Source organism: Aotus nancymaae, unplaced genomic scaffold, assembly GCF_030222135.1.
Source record: "Aotus nancymaae isolate 86718 unplaced genomic scaffold, 86718_ANA_hifiasm-v0.15.2.pri h1tg000108l, whole genome shotgun sequence".
NCBI classification, from domain to species: Eukaryota; Metazoa; Chordata; class Mammalia; order Primates; family Aotidae; genus Aotus; species Aotus nancymaae.
In genome coordinates, this window is record NW_026988523.1 from 31,262,240 (window position 1) to 31,289,825 (window position 27,586).

At 39.2% G+C, this 27,586-nt stretch overlaps 1 protein-coding gene across 3 annotated transcripts in view; it reads left to right on the top strand.

Moving 5' to 3' along the window:
- Window positions 1-27,586, top strand: part of SNX27 (sorting nexin 27) — an 83,944-nt gene that overhangs the window by 20,970 nt on the left and 35,388 nt on the right. For all 3 annotated transcript variants that reach the window (XR_001108997.2, XM_012462721.2, XM_012462723.2), the window contains exons 2-5: window positions 4,903-5,134; window positions 20,061-20,253; window positions 22,514-22,578; window positions 23,858-23,962. Coding sequence is in view for 2 of the 3 variants with exons in the window: in XM_012462721.2 (XP_012318144.1) it covers window positions 4,903-5,134; window positions 20,061-20,253; window positions 22,514-22,578; window positions 23,858-23,962 (595 nt within the window). In the remaining variant the exon portion in view is untranslated. The remainder of the gene's footprint in view (window positions 1-4,902; window positions 5,135-20,060; window positions 20,254-22,513; window positions 22,579-23,857; window positions 23,963-27,586) is intronic.

Sequence of the window (27,586 nt, forward strand, 5' to 3'; positions counted from 1 at the left end):
GCTGCCTCTGAGACACTAATTACCTTTTTATTAGTTTCTTGCATGACACAGAGGGTCAAAATAGTATTTTGCTTACTATATAGAATGGCTTTTTTTGCTGTAGTACATATAGTGATTGGCTTTGTCATATTTCCATCCATACCTAGTTTTCATTGTATACAGCTTCCTTCACAAGTGGTATACAAATCCTGACTAGAGCTTTTTCTCCTGCTTCTGGGAATGTTTATATTAGCTTTTCAATTTCCCCAGCTGGCCAACTTTGGTTGAATAGAAGTCTTATTTGAAGCCACTTTCATTAACTAGCTTAAGGCCTCTCTCTATTGGGGCTAAATATTGGTCTTATGTAAAAGTAAGGATTTTATTTAAATTATGAAGTGTATCTTTATAATGCTAAAGACATAAAATAAATTAGATAGCATCTGCCTAAGAAAACAAAATTTTGATTTTATTTGTGGATTGTTGGAATTTTTGACCCCCTTTATTTATTCCTTCATTTTAGTATGAAAAGTTTCAAATATACAGAAAAACTGAAAGAATCATACAGTGAATACTTGTGTATCTATCACCTAGATTCTATAATTAACATTTTGCTGTATTTGCTTAATCACATATGTGTTAGTTATTTTTGTTGATGTATTTAGGCTACTGCCTTTCTTTAATAAAAGTGGTGTAAATTGGTAGATCCTACTAGGCAGTCACTATCACTTTTGTGTGATAAGAGAATTAAGTGCTTCACTGATCCAGTGGTCTTGTGAAGGTGACTATTTGTGAACCCCATTATCATTGGTTGAGAGCTTAATCGTTTATTTACAAATGAATTCCAACTAAATTATGTTACAAAGATAGAAGAAAGGCAAAGGAAATTGGTGGTAGAAAAGGTTTATATCATCAGGGAGGTGTGAAAATGCTACCAACCTGTTTGCCCAATTGATACAAATACTATAACACAAATAGCTACCGTTTATTGAGTGGTTACCATGTTCTAGAGCTTCATCTCATTCTAATTTTCACAACACTCCATTAGCAAACGGTATTATTAGCTCCATTTTATGGATTAGGAAATTGAGATTTAGTGAGATTGAGTAATTTACTTAAGGGCTCATTCGTTAAACAGCAGAATTTGTACTCAAACCCAAGTCTGTTTCACTCCCAAACTCATACTTTGAGCCTGAAGTCTGTACTGCTGAAAGTTTCTCCTTGTTGGAGAATTTATATTTTGCTTTAATTTATGTCTTCAAAATTGTACAAAGTATTGGGCCACACCGAATTTGAGTCTGGTATAATAGCCTTCTTGTAAAAAGAGTATATCATATAAACATTTTTATGCCTGTGAAGACCTCTTAATTCTTTTTTTTGAGACGGAGTTTCGCTCTTGTTACCCAGGCTGGAGTGCAATGGCACGATCTCGGCTCACCGCAACCTCCGCCTCCTGGGTTCAGGCAATTCTCCTGCCTCAGCCTCCTGAGTAGCTAAGATTACAGGCACGCGCCACTATGCCCAGCTAATTTTTTGTATTTTTAGTAGAGACGGGGTTTCACCATGTTGACCAGGATGGTCTCGATCTCTTGACCTCGTGATCCACCTACCTCGGCCTCCCAAAGTGCTGGGATTACAGGCTTGAGCCACCGCGCCCAGCCGAAGACCTCTTAATTCTTGAGGAGGGAGGGCCCTTTTTCAAATCAGACATCCTGGGATTTTTACTGACCTTATTTCATCCTCTGAAGAATGAAGGAATTTTCCACTTTGTAGTAAGTCTTGGAATGTATAGCATTCCTTCTATAGCTGAACCAGATAAAATATTAGCAATCCGTTTAGAATATGACAGTGGAAGTTTTTTCCTCTCTTTTCTTAGAAGAGGTTTTTGGAATTATAGTCAGTTTGAAACTTGGTCTTACTAATAAAGAAGAGAAACGTAGATGAGCTCCCTTGCTCCCTGGTTGCTCTTGGTATAAGTCTCACTTAAGTTTCTCTGATGATTTTCAGGGTTTATTTTTGTGAGTGACCCAAGGAACAGTGTATTTTGATTTGAAAACTGAATGAGTGGAGGTGTGTATTGAAAACAATAGTTCTGAATCTTTTTGGAGTTTATATACTCCTCTTTGAAGCTGATGAAAGCTAGGGAAACTCCCCAGAAAAAAATGCATAATATGCACACAAATACAATTTTACATACAAATTTTGTACATCCAGTGGCTCCCAAGTCTACCAACAGAGTGCCCTAGATAAAAAAAATTCTTTAAAGGGAAAAAAAATTAGGGAACTGAAAAGTAAGATTTGAGCATCAGTTTTTATTTTTCACAAATGTGCATTTCACAAAATTGATTGTATTAACAGAAATTTTGTTTTAGTATTTAAGATTTTATTTTATTTTTATTTATTTATTTATTTATTTTTGAAACGGAGTTTCGCTCTTGTTACCCAGACTGGAGTGCAATGGCGCTATCTCGGCTCACCGCAACCTCCACCTCCTGGGTTCAGGCAATTCTCCTGTCTCAGCTTCCTGAGTAGCTGGGATTACAGGCATGCACCACCATGCCCAGCTAATTTTTTGTATTTTTAGTAGAGATGGGGTTTCACCATGTTGACCAGGATGGTCTCGATCTCTTGACCTCGTGATCCACCCGCCTCGGCCTCCCAAAGTGCTAGGATTACAGGCGTGAGCCACCGCGCCCGGCTTAAGATTTTATTTTATTTTAAGACAGAATCTCACTCTGTCACCCAGGCTGGAGTGCAGTGGCACAGTCATAGCTCACTGCAGCCTTGAACTCCCATGCTCAGGTGATCTTGCCACCTCAGCCTCATGAGTAGCAGGAACTACAGTCAGGTGCCACCAGGCCTGACTAATACTTTGATATATTTTGTATAGAGATGGGGTTTCACCATGTTGCCCAGGCTGGTCTCTAACTCCTGAACTCAAGCAATTACACCTGGGATTACAGGTGTGAGCCACACTGTGCCCAACCTGTATCCAAGATGTTAGTATTTTGTCGAGTCTTTAAGGTGTCAGCTTTTGCCAGTGTGTTAAAAAAGGATATTCATGAGTTAGCTAAGGTTCCTAGGGATACTTGAAATTATTTGATGATTTCTAAACTTGGTTTTTCATTTTTTTCTTCTACCATCAAATCATTTTATCAAAACTAGTGAGGCCAAATAATTAGATAAAATCTTTTGCCAATTCCTGACTTAAGATTTCCATTTCTTCTTTAACCAATATCTATATACATAGTACCTCTTTACTTCTTAAACCTTCTGATATAAATGTTTAGGAATTGTCCTACATGTTTTATTACATTAATCTTTTTTACTTACACAGCAACTCTGTTAGGAACTTAGTATTGTCTGCATTTACAGATGTGGAAAGCAAGGCTAAGGAAAGTTAAAACTCAGTCAAGACCAATTCTGATACTAATAGGCAGGATCAGGATTTGAACTCATGTTACTAGCTCCAAAGCCTATTTTCTTTCGATTTTAGCATCCTGCTGTATGATCAGAGTTGATCATGTTTTTTGATCACAAGTCTGACTGATCTGAATAAAAAGCCCAAGTTTTCATCAGCGAGAAGGGTCTATATTTTCTTCTATAGCTAGCTTATTGTAAAATTACTGAATTTTTTGTATATAAGTTAGACTTTCAGGATGTGAAATGTCAGGAGTGCTGAATTTACTGGCTAGATTGTTAAACTCTAAATTAAATCCCAGGAGGCTAGCTGGGGGGATCTCCTGCCTGTTCTGTTTATATAAATGGATGTTTCAGATACCAGACTCTAAGAGACAATTTCAGTGACTGAAAAGTTTATGGAATGCTTGTTACTAAACTTAGCATCATTTTCAGGAAGGAAAACCCCCAATAGTTTAGAACAGGACTGAAAAAGAATTTAACTCTAAAGGGTAGATAAGCTTTAAATGTTAGATTGATTAGAGGTCAGGTATATATTTCCTACCTCTCTTGGGGTAGCCGTAGGAGGGAACCTCCAGGCCAGCTGCCCAGTGGTTTTTGCTGAGATAGCAGCCTGGATTGACATTCTGGGAAGGTAGTGTGGTTTGCTGAGTGAGTTTTGTGAGACTCAGCATCTTTCTTGACAAAATACTTCTTCTAAACTTTGTACTTTGTTTGCCTTGTTTCAGCTTTTGTACACAGTAAAACAGGAAGGAAAATTAGTACGCTGACTGACTATAACCTTAGGTGTATATTTTTTAGTTTGGACTGATTACACAGGGCTTTAAATGAGGTAGCATAGAGCAGGAAAAAAGTTGATAGAATCCCGAGAGGTTAACTGAAGTGGAAACTAGTGTGTGTGAAGAGTAATACTATTTAGCTCCCAAGGTAATGAAACTTGGCATAAAGGAAAATTAAGTTGACTGATTTGAGATATGGAGAGAAATTGGATGTAAATGTAAAGGAATTATTTTCAGTCTTAACTTTTGTTGAGTCTCTATTTACAAATTAAGGGAATGTCTTTTGTGAAGACATTTTTTAACAGAATTCCTATGAGGTTTAAAAAGGACAAAGTACAATTCAAGTGGCAGGGCCGTCAAAAGCCACTTTGAATGAATTATATCCATGCTTAGTTAGGGTGAGGAAATTGGACTGTTTAACTTAAAAAGCTTTGTTTCCTCCTCAGCTTCACCCTCTTTCCATGTGCTTCCTGAAGCTATGTGTGCGATATTAGTATAGAGGAAGGGGAGTCTTCTCACCTCTTTCCATTTTTCCCCCTGCCATAAGTTCACAAAGTTTTTCACGTTAGAAACTGTAAAAACATAAACAGCTTTTCCGGAACCAAATTAATCCTTTGATTTCATGGTTCATACTGTGTGACACTGGAGTGGGGGCAGGAGGGTGGAGATACAAGGTGTTTGGACCCTTCTGGTTTATGGGATTGTCTTTTTCCCTTTTTCCCCTTAGGAACCACGTGAATGTTGAGGGGGCGACACACAAGCAGGTGGTGGACCTGATCCGAGCAGGCGAGAAGGAATTGATCTTGACAGTGTTATCTGTACCTCCTCATGAGGCAGATAACCTAGATCCCAGTGACGACTCGTTGGGACAATCATTTTATGATTACACAGAAAAGCAAGCAGTGCCCATATCGGTCCCCAGATACAAACATGTGGAGCAGAATGGTGAGAAGTTTGTGGTGAGTGTCAGCCCAACTCCATCCTCAAACATCTAGCTTTTGTTTCCCCTAGTCTTATAATTATGCAAATATTATAGTGGTAGATAAAAGACTGCAACCTAGGTCAGTTTGTCTACCAGGAGGATGAGTTCACACGTAAATAAAAGACCCTGAGCCTGACTTGTTGCAAGGGATGAACTACATTATGGAGAAGAGTCCTATTCAGCTTAAGTATAATTCCATTTTATTTTCAGCTAGTTTCAAGTTTGTATTCTGGTTTGTTGTCAGTGTGCGAGTTTTTGTTTGTTTAGTTTCTTTTTCGTTCGTTCTTTTGTTGGTTGCTGTCTCTCTTTGCTAATAGTAGTCTCTTATTTACTGTCGACTCTGTGGAGCTATAGGGCAAGATTAATTTAAAAAGATGGTGTCCTCAGAGATATTTGGGTAATAGAGAGGTTTGCCCATTTCAGAACTTGGATGTCTCTACTCTTCTTTCCACATCATGTTCTTTTCATTTTCTTTGGAGGTGTCTGTGTGAATGATTAACTGTGGTTTTTCCCATGAGTTTCCTGAATGCAATTCCCATGAGCTGTTTCACACATTTCCAGTCTGTTGCTGTTGTAGTTATGCAGGAAAGCCCATCTTGAATTTTTAGTGATGTGTGCTAGACTCTTTCCTGAATGCCTTTGTTCTTCAAAGCCTAATTGCCATGGATAGCTCAGTCTACTTAATTTTTCTCTTGGTTGCAATATGCTTCATTTGCCTTTAATTATTTGTGGAGTGTTGCTGTAATGAGAAATGTTCATTATTCTTACTAGAAAATGCAGCGGGTTTTGTTAGATGCTGGCAAACAGACTACAGGTGTTTAAAGCTGAACAGTTGACTGAAGTGCAGTCTCTAAAACAGATTTATCCTCTGCATAGGAACGAGCTGTGGTACTCATTTATATTTATGGTAAATTCTTTTTAGTGAAGAGATAAGAAAAGCAAGGAAGCTAGAAAAGTTGCAGAGGATCAAATAATGCTTGGTTGCATCTGTAATTTAGCTGTAGATGATAGCATATAGGTTTTATTTCAGCATGGACTTCTGTAACACAGAATTTAGAGTTGATGTTTCAAAAGTGCTAACTTTGAGTCATAAGCATGTAAGAAGTTGAAATCAAGGTCACATCCTAAAAGTAGAGCAGATCGGATGTTGAGACCTTTTGGGAATTACCTAAAACCTTGGGAACTTGAGAAAAGGAATGATGCTACTAATTGTACCTTTATTTATTTTTATTTTTATTTTTTTGAGATGAAGTCTTGCTCTGTCCCCCAGGTTGGAGTGCAGTGGTGTGATCTTGGCTCACTGCAACCTCCGCCTCCTGGGTTCAAACAGTTCTCCTGCCTCAGCCTCCCAAGTAGCTGGGATTACAGGCATGCGCCACCACACATGGCTAAGTTGTGTATTTTTAGTAGAGATGGGATTTCACCATGTTGGCCAGGCTAGTCTTGAACTCCTGACCTCAGGTGATCCGTCCACCTCAGTCTCCCAAAGTGCTGGGATTTCAGGCATGAGCCACCGCACTCAGCCCACTAATCGTACTTTTAAAATCAACTTTATTGAACCTAGTTTACCTGTATTAACATTCACCCATGTTAAGTGTCCACTTTTACAAGTTTTGACAAGTGTGCATAGTCTTGTAACCATCACCACCACAATGAAGATTTAAAACATTTTCATACCCCCAAAAGTTCCCTCATGCCCTTCGCAGTCAGTCCTCACCCCTTACCACTGCTGTTGTCAACCATGGATCAGCTTACTGTCACCATGTTTTACCTTTTCCAGAATGTCAAATAAATGAAATCATATCGTATGTACTCTCTTGTATCTGGCTTTGTTCAGTTAATATTGTCCTTAAGATGGTATACATTGTTATTTATAGCAAATATTTGATTTGTCCCCTTTTTTTTTGTTGAGACGGAGTCTCACTCTGTCGTTCAGGCTCGAGTGCAGTGGCATGATCTCGGCTCACTGCAACCTCCGCCTCCCGGGTTCAAGCGATGCTCCTGGCTCAGCCTCCTCAGTAGCTGGGACTACAGATGTGCACTGCCATGCCCAGCTAATTTTTTTAATTTTTAGTAGAGCCGGGGTTTCACCATGTTTGCCAGGATTGTCTCAATCTCCTGACCTCGTGATCCACCTGCCTTGGCCTTCCAAAGTGCTGGGATTACAGGTGTGAGCCACCGCGCCCGGCCCTATTTGTCTCTTTTTAGTAGCTGAGTGGTAGTCCATTATATAGATTTACTATAGTTTGTTCATCCCTTCATTGTTGATGCACATGTGGGTTGCTTCCAGTTTTGGACTAGTATAACTAAAGCTGCTGTGAAATAGTATTAATATACAGGTCTTTTGTAGATATACGTTTTAATTGCTCTTGAGCACATACCAAGAAATGGAATTGCAGGGTCTTATAGTAAGTGTAAGTTTAACCGGCCAGGTGCGGTGGCTCATGCCTGTGATCCCAGTTCTTTCGGAGGCTGAGGTGGGCGGGTTATGAGGTCAAGAGATCAAGACCATCCTGGCCAACATGGTGAAGCCCCGTCTCTACTAAAAATACAAAAAAATTAGCTGGGCGTGGTGGTGCGCGCCTGTAGTCCCAGCTACTCGGGAGGCTGAGGCAGGAGAATTGCTTGAACCCGGGAGGCGGAGGTTGCAGTGAGCCGAAATCGCGCCACTGCACTCCAGCCTGGCGCCTGGTGGTGGAGTGAGACTCTGTCTCAAAAAAAAAAAACAAAAAAAGTGTAAGTTTAACCTTAAAAAACTGCCAAACTGTTTTCCAAAGTGGCTATACCAATTTTACATTCTCATATGCAGTGGAGAGTTCCAGTGACTCCATAACCTCTTGATATTTTCAGTCTTTTTAATTCTAGCCATTCTCATGGACATAATGATATCTTACCGTGGTTTTAATTTGCATTTAGCTAATGACTCATGATGATGAGCTGATTTTTGTGTGTTTAATGGTGTCTTCATTGATGAAGTAGTAGCTGTTTAATTCTTTTGCCCATTTAAAAAATTGGGTTGTTTGTCTTATTATTTTGTTGTAGGGATTCTTTATATATTTGGGCTCTATAAGTCCTTTACCATACGTGTGTGTGTGTGTGTGTGTGTGTGTGTGTGTGAATGAATGAATGATATATTTTCCAGTTACTTGAAAAAGGACTTAGATAAATGGGGCACAGTGGCTCATGCCTGTAATCCCAGCACTTTGGAAGGCCGAGGTGGGCAGATCACCTGAGGTCAGGAGTTTGAGACTAGCCTGGCTAACATGGTGAAACCCCATCTCTACTAAAAATACAAAAATTAGTCAGGTGTAGTGGCAGGAGCCTGTAATCCCAGCTACTTTGGAGGCTGAGGCAGGAGAATCACTTGAACTCCGGGAGGTGGAGGTTGTAGTGAGCTGAGATGATACCATGGACTCCAGCCTGGGCAACAAGAGTGAAACTCTGTCTCAAAAATAAACGAAAAAATGACTTAGATAGATGTTTTGTAAATATTTCTTTCAGTTTGTGACTTGCCTTTTCATTTTTTAAAACAGTATCTTTCAAAGAACAGAAATTTTAAATTTCGATAAAGTCTAGTTTATCAGTTTGTAAATTTATGGATAATGCTTTTTCGTGTCTAAGAAATCTACCTAACCCAAACACACCAATCTTTTATATTTTCTTACAGAAGTTTTATAGTTTCAGCTGTCTTTTTTTTGTAAGAACTTGATTTTTTATTTTTATTTTATTTTATTTTTGAGATGGAATCTCGCCCTTTCGGCCAGGCTGGAGTGCGGTGGCGCCATCTTGGCTCACTGTAAGGTTCAAGTGATTCTCCTGCCTCACCCTCCCGAGTAGCTGGGACTACAGGCGCATGCCACTGTGCCCAGCTAATTTTTGTCTTTTTAGTAAAGATGGGGTTTCACCACATTGGCCAGGCTGGTCTCAAACTCCTGACCTCACAATCCACCTGCCTCAGCCTCCCAAAGTGCTGGGATTACAGGGGGTGAGCCACCACGCCTGGTCAATTTATAGTGTGTTCACAGAATGGAACGTGGGAGGCAGAGGTTGCAGTGGGCTGAGATCACACCACTGCACTCCAGCCTGGGCGACAGGGTGAGACTTCGTCTCAAAAAAAAGAATAAATAAATTAATAAAAGTACAGTTAGAAGTTTCATTCCTTTTCTCAAGTTCCTGAGGTTTTAGGTAATTCCCAAAAGTTTCCAACATCCAGTCTGTTCTGCTTTTAGCATGTGACCTTGATTTTAACTTCTTACATGCCTTATGACAAAGTTAGCACTTTGGAAGCATAAAACAAATTTATGACATTTTCATCACCTCAAAAAGAACCTCATTCCCTGTGGCCATCATTCCCCAAACCTCCCATCCCCTCCAATTCTAGGCAAGCACTAATCTATCCTCTGTCTTATAGATTTGCATATTCTGGACATTTCATAGAAATGAAATCATGATTTTTTTTTTTGTGACGGGCTTCTTGGCATAATGTTTTTGAGGCTTATCTAAGTGTGGCATGCATCAGTACTTCATTTTCACATTCCATTATATGGATATACCACTTGTATTTATCCATTCTTCAATTGATGGACATTTGAGTTCTTTCCACTTTCGACTATTATGAGTAATGCTATTACAGGCATTTGCGTTACAAGTTTTTGTCTAGATGTATGTTTTCATTTCTCCTGGATGCATACCTAGGAATGCAACTGCTGGGTTATATGGTAACTTAGGTTTAACCTTTTGAGGAACTGCCAAACTGTTTTCCAAAGTGGCTGTACCATAGTTTTTACTCCTATGTTTAGGTCTGTGATCCACTTTGAGGGATTTTTTTGTTTTTGTTTTTGTTTTTGTATATTGTGATATATAAAGGTCAAGTTTTTTGTTTTTTCTCCCCAATGTCAGCCAGACTGGAGTGCAGTGGCGAGATCTTGGCTCACTGTAGCCTCCGCCTCCTGGGTTCAAGTGATTCCCCTGCCTCAGCACCCCTGAGTAGCTGGGATTACAGGCATGCATCACCACACCTGGCTAGTTTTTGTATTTTTAATAGAGACAAGGTTTTGCCATCTCGGCCAGGCCGGTCTCGAACTCCTGACCTCAATTGATCCACCTGCCTCGGCCTCCCAAAGTGCTGGGATTACAGGTGTGAGCCACTGTGCCTGATCAGGTCAAGGTTTTGTTTTTATATGGATATCCAGTGTCAGCAACCTGTGTTGAAAAGAAAATTACTTCCCCATTGAAATATCTTGACATCATTGTGGATAATCAGTTGACTATGTGTGGTTCTGTTTCTGAACTCTTTATTCTGTTTCATTGATCTGTTCATTATGTTCATCATTTCTGAACGTTTGTGTCATTTTGAGATTGGCTTCTGTTAAATGTCTTTTCCCTTGAGAATGAGTTATATCCTTATATTCTTTGTCTATTGAGTCATTTTGGATTGTATCTTGGGATATTATGAATGTTACATTGTGTGGACTCTGGGTTCTATAATATTCCTCTGAGAAGTATTGATTTTTTTTTTTTTTTTGAGACGGAGTTTCGCTCTTGTTACCCAGGCTGGAGTGCAATGGCGGGATCTCGGCTCACCATAACCTCCGCCTCCTGGGTTCAGGCAATTCTCCTGCCTCAGCCTCCTGAGTAGCTGGGATTACAGGCGCATGCCACCGTGCCCAGCTAATTTTTTGTATTTTTAGCAGAGACGGGGTTTCACCATGTTGACCAGGATGGTCTCGATCTCTTGACCTCGTGATCCACCCGCCTCGGCCTCCCAAAGTGCTGGGATTACAGGCGTGTGTTTTAGCTGGCAGTGAGCTGTAAGCTGTGTCTCCTACTGTGGGTTATACTTCAAATCTGTTTAATTCTTTCAGTCTTTGCTGTGCTACTTTGAGTCTGTATACATTCAAGAAGGGATTAGTCTGAGGTACATGTGTTGTTCATTCATAGAATTAAGGAATCACCTTCTCTGGATTTCTCTAGTCTTGGATTCTCCATTCACTCTGGTAGCAACCATGCCTACCTAGAGTCTTTTCCCTATATATTTGAGCCAGAAAGATGTCAGGTTCTGAGTTTTAGTTACTTAAATTGTGCTATTTTGTAACTAATGCCCACAAGCAGAGCAAAGCCCTCTAAATGCAGGAATGTCCCTGGTCCTGTACAGATCATTGCTCTATGTTTTGAGTTCCCCCCCAGTCGGCCTGCTTTTAGTGTGTAATTCAGATGCCTTAGGTAATTGTTTTTGTATTTTGTCCAGAATTTGTAGTGTTTTAGTGGAAGGGTCGGTCTACAGGAAGTGTATGTACTACTTGAAATGGAGTTCTATCAGGTTTTTCTTTATGTATAATGAATATTATGTCTTGACGAACTGATTCCCTTTAAGATTATTTATCTCTTTATATATTATAAATCTCTATCTATATCTCTCTTTATCCCTGGTAATATTTCTGTTCTGAAGTCTCTCTCTCATATGTTCTGAAGTCTCTCTCTCATATTAACATATAGCCACTAATAGCCATGTCACCTTTCTTTTGGTTATTGTTTTTGTTGCTATCTTTTCCATTTAGCCTATTTATATATTTATGATTCAACTGAGTTTCTTTTCTTTTTTTCTTCTGAGACGGAGTTTCACTCTTGTTACCCAAGCTGGAGTGCAATGGTGCGATCTCGGCTCACTGCAACCTCCGTCTCCCGGGTTCAAGTGATTCTCCTGCCTTAGCTTCCCAAGTAGCGGGGATTAGAGGCACGCGCCACCACGCCTGGCTAATTTTGTATTTTTAGCAGACAGGGTTTCTCCATGTTGGTCAGGCTGCTCTTGAACTCCCGACATCAGGTAATCCACCCCTCTTGGCTTCTCAAAGTGCTGGGATTACAGGCATGAGTCACCACGCCCGGCCTAAATTGGGTTTCTTATAGAAAGCTTATAGCTGGATCTTGCCTTCTGGCAAAGTTTTTTATTTTGAATGTGTAGACTACTTACCTTTAGTATAATTATTGCTGTAGTTAGGCTGAATCTACCATCTTGTTTTCTGGTATCTATGTTGCATCATTATTTATTAATTTTTTCCTCATTTCCTGCCTTTTGGATTGATAGAGTATTTTTAAACGATTCTATTTTATCTCTACTATTGTTTTATTAGGTATAATTTGTTATTTTCTTGGTTTACAGTATATGTCTGTAATTTACAAACATTTACCTTCGAATTATATATTTGAATTTATAGTTATATATACATAATATATGGTACATGTGTATTATATATAGTATAACATGTAAATATATCCAATATACTAATTTTATAATTATATAAATATACTATATATTTATATTTACATTGGCCATTTTGTCCCCCATCAGATGTTGTTTAATTCCTACAAATTTGTGAATTTTCTAGCTTTCCCTCTGTTATTGATTTCTAACTTTACCCCATTGTAGTTACAGATGATACTTTTCATCATACCTTTTTTTCCGTGACATGGTTTCTCTCTGTTGCTCAAGTTGACACGCGCACGCACACACACACACACACACACTCACACTCACACACTGTATAATTTAAGACTCTTTGAAGAGTATATTCCACCCACCCCCCATCTTTTGTGCTATTGTCATGCATTGACTTCTTTTTTTTTTGAGATGGAGTTTCGCTCTTGTTACCCAGGCTGGAGTGCAATGGCGTGATCTCGGCTCACCGCAACCTCCGCCTCCTGGGTTCAAGCAATTCTCCTGCCTCAGCCTCCCGAGTAGCTGGGACTACAGGCGTGCACCACCATGCCCAGCTAATTTTTGTATTTTTTAGTAGAGACGGGGTTTCACTTTGTTGACCAGGATGGTCTCGATCTCTTGACCTCGTGATCCACCCGCCTCGGCCTCCCAAAGTGCTGGGATTATAGGCGTGAGCCACTGCACCCGGCCCTTGACTTCTATATGTATTATAAACTTAATGATACATTGTTATCTTTGCTTTAAACAATTGCCTTTTAAAGAGTTGGGTTTTTTGTTTTTTTGTGTTTTGTTTTTGTTTTCTGAGATGTGGTCTCACTCTGTCACCCAGGCTTAAATGCAGTGGTACAATCTCGGCACCCTGCAACCTCTGCCCCCAAGACTCAAGTGATCCTCCCACCTCAGCCTCCTGAGTAGCTGTGATCACAGGTGCGCACCACCATGCCCAGCTCATTTTTTGTGTTTTTGGTAGAGACAGGATTTCATCATGTTGACCAGGCTGGTCTCGAACTCCTGAGCTCAAGTGATCCACCAATCTCGGTCTCCCAAAGTGTTCTGGGATTACAGGCATGAGCTACCACACCTGGCGTTAAAGAGATTAAACATGAGAAAAGAGTTCTTTTATATTTGACCAGTATTTACCATTTCTTTTCTTTTCTTGAGACAGAGTTTCACTCTTGTTGCCTGGGCTGGAGTGCAATGGCACGATCTCAGCTCACCACAACCTCCACCTCCTGGGTTCAAGCGTTTCTCCTGCCTCAGCCTCCCAAGTAGCTGGAATTACAGGCATGCACCACCATGACCGGCTAATTTTTTATTAGAGACGGGATTTCTCCATGTTTGTCAGGCTGGTCTTGAACTCCTGACCTCAGGTGATCCGCCGCCTTGGCCTCCCAAAGTGCTGGGATTACAGGTGTGAGCCACCATGCCTGGCCCATATTTACCATTTCTGATGCACTTTATTCCTTTGTGTAAATCCAGTTTCTATCTGGCATTAGATTCCCTCTGCTTGAAGAACTTGCATTAATATTTCTTGCATTAATAGTGCAGGTCTGTTGGCAATGAATTCTCTTAGCTTTTGTTGATGTGAAAAAGCCTTCATTTCATCTTTATGTTTGGAAGATTTTTTCAGGGTATAGAATGCTGGGTTGATAGTTTTTTTTCTTTTAGTACTTAAAAAATATCTATTGTAATTCCAGCACTTTGGGAGGCTGAGGTAGCAAGATTGTTTGAGGCCAGGAGCTTGAGACAACGCTGGGCGACATAGTGAGACTGTCTCTACAAAAAATAAAAAAGTGAGAAAAAAGAGCTGGGTGCAGTGACTCACACCTGTAATCCCAACACTTTGGGAGTATTGGGTGTGGTGGCACAATGCTTGTAGTCCCAGCTACTTGGGAGGCTGAGGCAGGAGGATCACTTGAACCTAGAAGGTTGAGGCTGCAGTGAGCTGTGGTCACGTCATTGTACTCCAGCCTGGGAGACAGAGTGAGACTCTGACTCAATTAAAAAAAAAATCTCTGCCGGGCGCGGTGGCTCACGCCTGTAATCCCAGCACTTTGGGAGCCCAAGGTGGGTGGATCACGAGGTCAAGAGATCGAGACCATCCTGGTCAACATGGTGAAACCCCGTCTCCACTAAAAAAATACAAAAAATTAGCTGGGCATGGTGGCGCGTGCCTGTAATCCCAGCTATTCAGGAGGCTGAGGCAGGAGAATTGCCTGAACCCAGGAGGCGGAGGTTGCGGTGAGCCGAGATCACGCCATTGCACTCCAGCCTGGGTAACAAGAGCGAAACTCCGTCTCAAAAAAAAAAAAATCTCTCCAGTCTTCTGGTTTTCATAGTTTCTGTGAGATGCCTGCTTGTTTTAGATTTTGGTCTTTTCTGTGGAATGTTTTAACCCTCTCTGCCTACCTTCAAAGTTTTCTCTCTCTCTTTTTTTTTTTTGAGACAGAGTTTCGCTCTTGTTGCCCAGGCTGGAGTGCAGTGGTGCGAGCCCAACTCACTGCAACCTCCACCTCCCGGGTTCAAGTGATTCTCCTGCCTCAGCCTCCCTAGTAGCTGGGATTACAGGCACCTGCTACCATGCCCAGCTAATTTTTTGTATTTTTAGTAGAGGGGTTTCACAGTGTTGGCCAGGCTGGTCTCAAATTCCTGACTTCAGGTGATCTACCTGCCTCAGCCTCCGAAAGTGTTGGGATTACAGGTGTGAGCCACTGCATCCAGCTCTTTTTTCTCTCTTTTAAAAAAACAGAGACAGGATCTCACTCAGTCATCCAGGCTGGAGTGCAGTGTCTGTGATCATAGCCCACTGCAGCCTTGACGTCCTGGGCTCAAGTGATCCTCCTGGCTCAGCCTTCCAAGTAGCTGGGACTACAGGCATGTGCTACTATTCCTGTCTAATTTTTATATTTTATTTTATTTTATTTTTTTGAGATGGGGTTTCACTCTGTCGCCCAGGCTGGAGTTCAGTGGCACCATCTTGGCTCACTGCAACCTCTGCCTCTTGGGTTCAAGCAATTCTCTTGCCTCAGCCTTTCAAGTAGCTGGGACTACAGGTGTGTACCGTCACTCAGCTAATTTTTGTATTTTTAATAGAGATGAAGTTTCACCATGTTGATCAGGCTGGTCTCAAACTTCTGGCCTCAAGCAATCTGGCTGCCTCGGCCTCTCAAAATGCTGGGATTACAGGTGTCAGCTACTGTGTCTGGCCACCTAATTTAAATAATTTTTAGTAGAGGTGGGATCTTGCTGTGTTCCCCAGGCTGTTCTCACACTCCCAGCCTCAAGCAGTCTTCCTTCCTCAGACTTCCACAGTGCTGGGATTACAGGCATGAACCACTGCTCCTCACCCCCAGGGTTTTCTCCTTATCTTTGGTTTTCAGAGTTTCACTTTTATGTGTCTAGGTGGTTGTTTCTTATTTATCCTGCTTGAGGAATTTGTGGTTTGATATCTTTTATTATTTTTTTGAAAACTATTAGCCAGTATGTTTTCAGATACTTTTTCAGCCCATTCTTTTCTCTTGTCTTTTTGGAGGTTCTAGTTACCTCTGTTTTACACTGTTTGATATTGTCCTAGTTCTTTTGGGTGTTTTATTCTGTTTTAGCTCTTACTTTTCTCTTGTTTCCATTTAGATCATTTTTATTAACCTGTCATTAAGTTTGCTGATTTTTTTTTCCTCAGCTGTGTCCAGTCTGCTGATGAGACTGTTAGGGGAACTCTTCCATCTCTGATGCCATGCCTTTTATTTCTATCGCTTTCATTTGATATTTGCTTGTAATTTTCGTACCTGCTGAAATTCCCCAATTCCCATCTGTTCGTACATGTTTTTCGCCTTTTCCTTTTGCATGAGATCTTTAGCATATTAATCACTGTTTGTCTAGTAATATACTGCCTGATAATTTCAACGTCTGGTTATAGGTCAAATTTTCATGCTTCTTTATATATCTAGTAATTTTTGATTGGATGTTGGATATTGTGAATGCAATGTTATTGGGTTCTAGATTTTGTTATATTTCTTTAAACAGTAGAGTGTTGGATTTCTTTTTTTTCCTGGCATACGGTTAAGTTACTTACAAATTACTTTGATCCTTTTTAGCTTTGCTTTTAAGCTCTTTTTGAGTAGTTTAGAGTACCTTTTACTCTAGAACTAATTTAGCTTAACTCCTAAAGCATGGTCTTTTTGAGTTCCTTCTGAATTCCGTGCAGATTTAGGAAGGTCTCTTTATTCTGGCTCAAGGGAAGTTGAATGATTCCATAACCCGTGTGAACTCTGGGAATTGTTTATTTACCGCTCCCCACTGATAATAGTTCTTTCCTTAGATTGTTATTCAGTCAAAATTCAAGGAGACTTAATACAGATTTCTGGAGCTGTGTCTTGGCTTTAGCTCCCTCTTACATGCTCAGCCCTGCAAATTCTAGCTGCTCTGGGCTCCTTGAACTTCAGTCTTTGTTTATTCAACTCAGTGAAGTTGCCAAACTCTATTCAGCTGCAGTTTGGGAGTTACCTCCAGGCAGAAAGCTGAGATGATATGAGCGCTCATCTTGTTTGCTTCCCTTTTCTCAGGGATCATAGTTCTTAGCTGCCTGTTGTCCAGGTGTAAAAATAGTTGTTTCCTATGTTGTGTCTAGTTTTCTAGTTGTATTTAATGGGAAGTTAATTACAGACCACCTGGAAGTCCACAGATTGTTCTGTAAAAGAATATCTTTATTTAGGGATAATTTGATTAAAAGTTGATTTTAAATATTCTTGGCTTTAAAAGAAATGCCAGTGGAACTCTACTTCTTATTATGTAGAGGAATAAATTCCAGATGGACTAAGGACTTAAATGACAAAACGAAAAATTAAAAGTTCTTAATAGAAAATATTGGTGAATAGCTTATAGATCTTGGGAATAGAGAAAAGTTTCTTGAGATGCAAAAAGTGTTGGTTATAAAAAGATTGATAAATTGGACTCTTTCTAGAATTCAAAAAAACCTTAAATAAAGTGATTATAAAAAGATTGATAAATTGCATTCTTTATAGAATTCAAGAAAAACCTTAAATAAAGTTACAAAGTGGAAGAAGATATTCACAATACACCCAATGAAACAGATTATGTCAAGAATATATAAAGAACTCCGTAAATCAATAAGAAAAGCACAAAAACTTAGTATGAAGGTAGGCAAAACGCATGAGTAGGTACTTTACAAGAAATGATACTCACATGGTCAGTAAGTATATGAAGAGATATTCAACATTATTAGTAATTAGGGAAAGGTAAATTAGGACTATAGTAAGAAATCTTTTCACACCAATTCCATTAGCACAATTAAGAGGATCTTTTTATATATTGCTGAAAGAGAACAAATTGGTGCAACCACTTAAGCTTACATTTTGCATTATCCCATGAGGTTTAATATCCATATAATTCTGCAGTTCACTTAGGGTTATACTCAGAAGATATACTCAGAGGAATATCTTTTGCATCTACAACAGGAGGCATGTATACAAATGTTAATAGCAGCATTATTCACAGTAGCTAAAATCCAGAAACAACCCCAGTGCCCATGAGTGGGAGAACAGATTTAAAACAAACAGACAAACGAGCAACTACGATATATTCACACAACAACAAAATGCTGTATGCAGCAGAGTAAACCCCAAAGACATAATGTTGTGATGAGACTGTAGTATAATATTAAGTGAAAAAAGTAAGTACGTTAAAGTCTCATTCATTTTGATACTCTATTTTTATAAGACCAAAATATCCTTTAAAATTAAAATAAGTGGCTCAAGCCTGTAATCCCAGCACTTTGGGAGGCCGAGGCGGGTGGATCACGAGGTCAAGAGATCGAGACCATCCTGGTCAACATGGTGAAACCCCGTCTCTACTAATACAAAAAATTAGCTGGGCACAGTGGCGCGTGCCTGTAATCCCAGCTACTCAGGAGGCTGAGGCAGGAGAATTGCCTGAACCCAGGAAGCGGAGATTGCGGTGAGCCGAGATCGCGCCATTGCGCTCCAGCCTGGGTATCAAGAGCGAAACTCCGTCTCAAAAAAAAAAAAAAAAAAAAAAAAAAAAAAAATTAAAATAAAAGGCTGGGCGCATTGGCTCACGCCTGTAATTCCAGCACTTTGGGAGGCCAAGGTGGGCAGATCACCTGAGGTCAGGAGTTTGAGACCAGCCTGGCCAACATGGTGAAACCCTGTCGATACTAAAAATACAAAAATTAGCTGGGCGTGGTGTTGCGTACCTGTAGTGCCAGCTACTTGGGAGACTGAGGCTGGAGAATCACTTGAACCCAGGAGGCAGAGGTTGCATTGAGCCACGATTGTGCCACTGCACTCCAGCCTGGGCAACAAGAGCGAGACTCTGTCTCAAAAATACAATAAAATAAAACAAAATTAAATGAAATTAAAATAAAAAATAAAAATTTAAGGATTATATATAAACGCAAAAAACATGAAAAGTAAGGGAGTCATGAACATGGTTGGATATGATAACTTTTTGGGGTCAGGGAAGCAAGGATATAGGGATGTGGGATACAGGCAGAGACTATATGGTTTGAATTAAATTATTATCAAGGTCTTAGCTTAGCTTTTATTTTGCTCTTGACATTATCTGTTTACTAACAAAAATTCCACTATTGCTTAAATCATTTTATTTTGTTTTTTTTTGAGACAGGGTCTCCTTCTGTTGTCCAGGCTGGAGTGTAGTGGCACGATTGTGGCTCACTGCAACCTCTGCCTTCTGGCTCAAGCAGTCCTCCCACCTCAGCCTCCTGGACTACAGGTGCATGCCACCATGCCCAGCTAAATTTTTGTGGTTTTTTTTGTAGTGACAGGGTTTTGCCATTTTGCCCAGGCTGGTCTTGAACTCATGGACTCAAGTGATCTGCCTGCCTCAGCCTCCCAAAGTACGCTGGAATGACAGATGTGAGCCACCGTGCCCAGCCTGCTTGAATCATATTTAGGCCTTTTCTTTGGAATCAACTTTAGAGCCAGTTTAGGCCACACACAAATAGCAGTTACATTGCTTTATAATCAACCCTAGGTTTTCATCTCCCTTCAAATTTGCTTGCTTGTTCATTCACGATATTTACCACATTGGCTTCAAATGACTTTTAACTTTCTGAAAATGAAATCCACTCTTAAAATTGATAATTGCCTTTGAAGATATTTAAAAGTATGCTAGAGGTCATTTTAATAGCAAAAATAAGATCATGCTCCTCCTGCTGGGTGTGGTTATTCGGAGTGGGTGGATCACCTGAGGTCAAGAGTTCCAGACCAGCCTGGCCAACATGGTGAAACGTCTTCTCTACTGAAAATACAAAAATTAGCCAAGTGTGGTGGTGCATGCCTGTAATCCCAGCTATTTGGGAGGCTGAGACAGGAGAATCGCTTGAACCTGGGAAGCAGAGGTTGCAGTGAGCCAAGATTGGGTCACTGCATTCCAGCCTGGGCAACAGAGTGAGACTCCATCTCAAAACAAAAAACAAAAACAAGATCATGCTCCTTTTGAAAAGGTAGTAGTTCTTTTTTATACATATAACTTTATACATGTTTGTCAAAAGTAAGTCTTATTTTAAAGTGGCTTTCTTAAGTGCATAGCAGAATGCACTAACCAATATCAGTCTAAGCCTGACTAGATGATTCTGTGATTTAATTTGTAGTAAGTATGCATTTCTTTTGTTCTTCTCCTTCACCAGGTATACAATGTTTACATGGCAGGGAGGCAGCTGTGTTCCAAGAGGTACCGGGAGTTTGCTATCCTACACCAGAACCTGAAGAGAGAGTTTGCCAACTTTACATTTCCCCGACTCCCAGGGAAGTGGCCATTTTCATTATCAGAACAACAATTAGATGCCCGACGTCGGGGATTGGAAGAATATCTAGAAAAAGGCAAGCCAAACTATCAAACCCTACTATACTGAGTAGACGTAGGTTCTAGATACGTAACTTCTAAACTGCATGGCCGAATTTGCTGGAACTGAATAGTGAATATAAGTCGGGTTTCTGACGGTAAGTATTGAATGATCTGGAGCTTTGAAGGAGGACTGAAATGTCCAGTACAGTGATCAGTAGCCTGTTTCATTGGTTTGTTGAATGCTTAACTTAACAGAAAAATGAATATTAATTTTTTGATGCATTTGGTGATCCCTAGTGGACCTTTGTTTTTAGGGTTATATTATCTGCCAGCAAACACATAGTAGACTCAGCAATATGCTGAATTGATTTGAGAACTAAGTGGGCAATATTAAGGCATTTGTAATATTTATGACATTTTTATTAAAATGATTCTTGGCTCACTGATGTATCCTACATGAAAACTTTATTCATTTTACAGGTATTCATAGATAGGTTTGCTGAGTTGTAGGTAATCTAGAGTACTCTTTTCTAAGCAGGCTAAAGGTAGATACTAATACTTCTGTATTGAATTTTTTTTTTTTCTTTTTGGAGACAGAATCTTGCTCTGTTGCCCAGGCTGGAGTGCAGTGGCATGATCTCGGCCTACTGTAACCTCTGCCTCCCAGGTTCAAGCGATTTTCCTGCCTCAGCCTCCCTAGTAGCTGGGACTACAGGCAAGCACCACCATGTCTGGCTAATGTTTTGTATTTTTAGCACACACGGGGTTTCTCCATGTTGGCCAGACTGGTCTTGAATAACCTTGATGACCTCAGGTGATTTGCCCGCCTCGGCCTCCCAAAGTGCTGGGATTACAGGCATGAGCCACTGTGCCTGGCCCTATATTAAAATTTACTTGTTATCTCAGTTCCTCCAAATGATACATCAGGAGTCTGTGGATATGGATGCTGAAACATTTGTTTGTCTAGAAAGGGAGGAAGATGACACAGATCTCCTCAACAAGATAGCTCATCTTGTGGCTCAGGGAAGAGGTCTTTCCTTGCTACATTATAAAGTTACATAATTTGGCAGCTTTTCAATAGGTTTTTTTCTAAAATACCAGTTTAGTAGAATAACGGTCTTACGTGATATTTAGTCATTCTGTTTCCTGTAACTAACTGACCTAGTTGAATCTTTTAAAAACTTTTGTAGGGAGCCTCATTCATGTAGGGAGCCTTATCTATGGGGAAAACCATTTTCCCCATAGAAGATAGTGGAACTTCCTTGTCTGTTTTTAGCTTTTTCTAACATGGACTGGCCTCTCTGAACAAAGCCCTTGGGAAATGAGAAAGGGTACAGTTTTAAAAAATCAAATGAAGTAAAATCATCAGTTTAATTTACTATTCTCGTGAGAGTGTCAGGAAATTGACTTGCTTAAATTTAGAGGATTAGCTACCTACCTTACCAACCTGCTTGCTTTCCTTCCCCTACTGTTTTTTTAGTTGTTTTGAAGCTAAAGTCAGTGGAGTGAAATGATGTGAATTCTTAATTACCTACCCCAGTTTTCCCAAATTGGCTTTAAATTTTTGTGGTTCTCTGACTGGCCTGTTTTCAGGCCAAATAAATATTTTTCCTTTAGTATTTCAATTTTATGTTTGGTTTGTTACTGATTAATCTTTCCTTACCACTGCCTCTTTACTCCATGTTCTGTTGTTCTAGCCTTGTTCATAGGTCACACAAGACTGTGAACTTATATTTACTGAACTTTGTTTTTTTCTTTGAGACAGAGTCTTGCCCTGTCTCCCAGGCTGGAGTGCAGTGGCATGATCTCGGCTCACTGCAGCCTCTGCCTCCTGGGTTCAGGCGATTCTCCTGCCTCAGCCTCCTGAGTAGCTGGGACTACAGGCTCGTGCCACCATGTTCAGCTAATTTTTTGTATTTTTAGTAGAGACAGGGTTTCACCATGTTAGCCGGGATGGTCTCGATCTCCTGACCTTGTGATCCACCCACCTCGGCCTCCCAAAGTACTGGGATTACAGGCATAAGCCACTGCGCCCAGCCTATTTACTGAACTTTTATTTCTCTTTTCTGGTTATGTTTAATATTTTTAGCAAGCTACATCTTTGTATTTTCTATTATTTCCTTGTTCTGATCATATTTAGATGAATGCCATGCCTTAAAACCTTACATGCCAGGCATGGTATGCTGCTTCATTATTGCCCACTACTGATGATTTAAACTTAAACTTTGATATGTCTTTGACTTCATATTCTCAATTTTAAGGCCTTATGCCAGATTTTATCTTTGTTTTCTACAGTGTGTTCAATACGAGTAATTGGTGAGAGTGACATCATGCAGGAATTCCTATCAGAATCAGATGAGGTAGGTGAATACCTCCTTTAGTGACTATTTTCCACTTGGCTTCTTGTGGGGGAAAATAAATTAAAGGTATTGATTATGGGTTACATTTCCATAAGCACTCCAAAAGACTATATTTTTTCTACTCCCTTTAAATGTTTCCTACTTACCTGTCCTTTAAGACCTAGGTTCACTTTCTCTTTGAAATGTCAGGTCCACTTTCTCTTTGAAGCCATCCCTGATGACTGTCATCAGTTTTTCATTCCACCAAAAATTTTTGCAATTAATTCCATTCAATGATCACCTGTTGCTATCTCATTCTCTAATTTTTATACATATAATCAGATTGTCGCTTTATGTTTTAGCTTACAAGAGTGTGTGCTACCTGTAGGTAAGAGCTAAATCTTGATCATCTTTATATTCCCAGTGCCTTACCACAGTATCAAGCATGTTGTAGGTGCTTAATAAATGTTAATTGAATAGAAGAATGAATATTTAATGCTAATACAGTAGTGTGTTATCCACGACTTATTTTATATGTATATGCCTTATTTTCCCAACTAGATTATAAATTTCTTACAGGCAAGGACTTAGAATAAATCAGTGGTTATGATCATTTTAGGCATGAATAGTACCTTTTTAAAAGTGGTAAATGAAAATGGACTTGTGTTGAAATAACTTTCTAGTAAAAATTACAAGGTCAAAAATTACAAGGTTAGAGGAATGTGGTAATCATCAAAAGCAGTAAGAGGATTTCTTTTGAATTGAGAATAAGAATTGTTTACTTTTTGCTAGAAGAAAATCAAGCATCAGGCTAACTTTGAAAGGAAAAATGGGTGAGACTCAGGTTCCATTTTTTCTTTCAACAATATCCTGATTATTTCAGGGTTCAGAAAGGAACTTAGGATATCTCTGGTTCCAGTCCACATGCCTAGCCATTAATATCAGAGAATATACATCGAAACTACTGCTTTCAGTTATTTTCTCTTCTCGCTTGTGAATTCTGAATGGGGAGAGGGAAGTGAATCAAAAATCTCATCTGTGTTTGACCTAGACTGTTTTATGCAAGTTTTCTGTTTTGAAATGTGAACATGTTGGCTTCAACATACTTCTTTTCTCCCTGCTTCTCTTAAAGGTTAACTTCTGCTGTAGCCCTGACTTGTAAATGTGTTGACTTTTTTCCCTTTTTCATTGAAACTCACTTCCTCTCTATCGCGTTTTAGGTTATTGTCTAGCTAGCTTGTTACAGGGAGAGTGAAGATATACTGAGTCATAAATTCCTTCTCTGTGTCTTTTCCCCCAGAACTACAATGGTGTGTCTGACGTAGAGCTGAGAGTAGCATTACCAGATGGAACAACGGTTACAGTCAGGGTTAAAAAGAACAGTACTACAGACCAAGTATATCAGGTAAATTAAATGAACAAGTAGACTTGGCGTTGGATGGTATGAAGCTAAGGAAGATAGATTAAATGAGTCAATACATGTAAAGTGCTTAGAGTGTCTGGCACATGATCAGTTTATTAAATGTTAGCTACTATTGTTATTATTAATGTGAAAGTACTTTACCCTCCTTAACAGAAAGGTATGGTAAATATCCCAGGTTGTAGTGATTAACCCCTCCATTTTTTTTTTTTTTTTTTGAGACTGAGTCTCACTCTGTCGCCCAGGCTGGCTGGAGTGCAGTGGTGTGATCTTGGCTCACTGCAACCTCCGCCTCCTGTGTTCAAGCGATTCTCCTGCCTCAGCCTCCTGAGTAGCTGGGACTACAGGCACACGCCACCATGCCCTGATAATTTTGTATTTTTAATAGAGACGAGATTTCACCATGTTGGCCAGGATGGTCTTGATCTCTTGACCTTGTGATCCACCCACCTCGACCTCTCAAAGTGCTGGGATTACAGGCATGAGCCACCGTGCCCGGCCAACCCCCCGCTTTCCTAATTGTAAAAAAACTTTATAACACACATGAAAACAGAATAGTATAATGAATCTCTATATAGTAATCATTCATATTTAATAATTATCAAGATTTTGCCACATTTGCATTATGTATCCCTTTTTTCTTTTCCTTTAAGTATTTAAAAGTAAATCCCATGTTATCGAACCTGTGTGTACTTCAGTGTGCATCTAAAAATAGAGACTTTCTTCTTACAAAACCACAGTGCCATTATCAAACCTTAAAAATTAGCACTATTGCCTTGGTATTACCTAAAAACTACGCCATAGTCACATTTTTCCAATTGTCTAAAAATGATTTTTTACATTTGGTTTGTTAAAATCTGAATCTAAACAAAGTCCTTAGATCACATTTGATTTTTGTGTTTGTTTTAATGTAGAACAGTCCCCCTGTTTCCCCAGCTTTCTGTTTTCATGCCATTGTTTTGTTACAGAAATGGGTCAGTGTCCTGTGGAATGCCCCACATTCTGAATGTATCTGTTTGTTTTCTGGTGGTGTCATTTAATATGTCCTTCTGTGTCTCTATATTTTCTATAAATGGAAGTTTGCTCTAGAGGCTCCATCAGATTCGGGTTCTGCTTTTTTGATAATACTTCATAGTTGGTGCTATATACTTTATATTGCTTCTCAACAGCAAGTATACAATACTGGGTTATCCCATTTTAGTATTACTAACTAAGGTTAACCAGTAGGTTTAGGTGGTGAAATCTGATCTCTGTTGTAAAATTCCCCACTGATCTTTTATCAAATGAATGTATCCATTGATGATTATTGCCTTAACCAGTGATTTCATTAAAGATTACAAAGTGCTGATTTTCTAATACTCTCATTTCTTCACACTGATTAGCTAGAATTCTTAAAATAACTTTTCCTTGTCAACTAAGACTATTTAATTATCTTGAAATACAGTTTGTGGGAAAGATAGCATACATATTTATTTTACTTATTTATGTATTTATGTATGTATGTATTTATTTATTTATTTTGAGATGGAGTCTTGCTCTGTCGCCCAGGCTGGAGTGCAATGGCACGCTCTTGGCTCGCTGCAATCTCCGCCTCCCGGGTTCAAGCGATTCTCCTGCTTCAGCTTCCTGAGTAGCTGGGATTACAAGGGCCTGCTACCATGCCCAGCCAATTTTTATATTTTTAGTAGAGACAGGGTTTCACCATGCTGGCCAGGCTGGTCTCGAACTCCTGACCTTAGGCGATCTGCCCGTCTCAGCCTCCCAAAGTGCTGGGATTACAGGCATGAGCCACCTCGCCTGGCCAGGATATGTATTTAATCCTTTCTTTTCATTGCTGATTTTCAGAGTAAATACATCATTATATATAAATATAATTATATATAATTAATAATATATAAAATATAATATGTGTTATGTATTAAATAATATATAATAAATTATGTATTATAATTATATAATATATCAATACATAATCATACAAGTAATATATTATTTAATACATATAGAATGCATTATGAATTAACATTATTATATATCGTAATTTAGTATCATAGATTTTTAGATTCAATGTGATTTAATCAATAGCATATATTATGTTTTTGATGCTCAGACTGTTCCGTCTTTGGCCAATGAAAGCTCCTTCATGTCTGCTCCTGTATGCTTTTGATGTAACCTAATATTTTATGATAGCATCCTTGCTTTTTGGTACAATAAGATGTCCTGGCCTCATGTTTGTATATTCCCTACCCTAGATATCTAGAATAGGCCATTTCCCCAAGAAGTCCCATTCTTTTAGTGAGAAACTGTATTTAGAGATCATGATCTGCGTGCTGGGTATGCCCGTATGCCTTTTCATTGGCCTTTAATACTGACTTGATCAGAATTTTCAGGGAGACAGGCAGGTTTCTGGGTACTAACGCTTATATTTCTCCTTTGTAGCAAATGTTAAAAAATCTATCCTCCATACGTTTGTTCATCCACTGGATATTATGGTAAAGGATATATGCAGGATCTCAGGCATTTCTGAAATTACACAATGGTAGAGAATTTTAAGGAAAGTACTAGTTTTGCAGCTTGCTGAGGTTTTGTTTTGTTTTGATTGCTTTTTTCCAGTGTTCCTCTAGATTTTTTACACTTTCATCTTAATCCTGTTACTGAGACTTCTATCTATAAACTGTTTTCTAAACCTTGAAAGCATTTTAATTTCTATCCAGTGCAGTGTAGAATGATAATTTGGAATACTTAACAATGTCCAGTTCCTCTATCACATCATGGATAAACCTAGGCCTCATATGTGAGCAGATATGAGAAGGGATATAGTCATATTTGGTTGACTGAGATACTAATATTCAACAGTTTTGTCTTTGTTTTATCAGCGAAACAATGGCATGAAAAATAAATACCTTACTTATATTGAAATTGATCTTGCAAAGAAATTTTGTTACTACTGGTTTGTGTTTTATTGTTGTTTGTATGTAATTGTCATTTATTCGCACACAGAATCTTCCAATTTCTTTTTTATTTGTCTTGTTAGGACCTGAGTTCCTAGAGAGAATGAGTGATTCTTGTTTAATATGCCTCTGTTGTCCCAGCATTTTGCTATTTTATGTTGATATTATGATGGTAATTCTTAGGAAATGGAGGTGCCTAATGATCCCAACATGAGACATGGATCATCTAAAAAGTAAACAAAAATAATTTGTGAAGCCAGAATATAATTGACAATATTTTAAGCTCTAGAATCAAATATATAGTTTTTTTGTGTTAATGTATTAAATGTGGGCTGAATGTTTGAAACTGGATATTTAAGAATTTGTTTTCTTTTTAAGATCTGTGCTATTAAGTACATTTCTTGTAAGTGATGCTAAAAAAGAATGAAGTCATATTCAGAGAGGGAAGCTAATGTTTAAGGAGAGACTATTATCAGCTTGCATTGGAACAAGAAACTCATATTTAGAGATCATAGCTGTTTGGGTCAGATACAGGTGTTTTTTTCCCTTTTCTTTCATATGTATGTATGCATGAATGCATGTACACATAGATACAAAGAAGCCTAGCTATGCTCCATGAATATAATTTTTGTGAGACCAAGATGGCAGAACCTCTCCC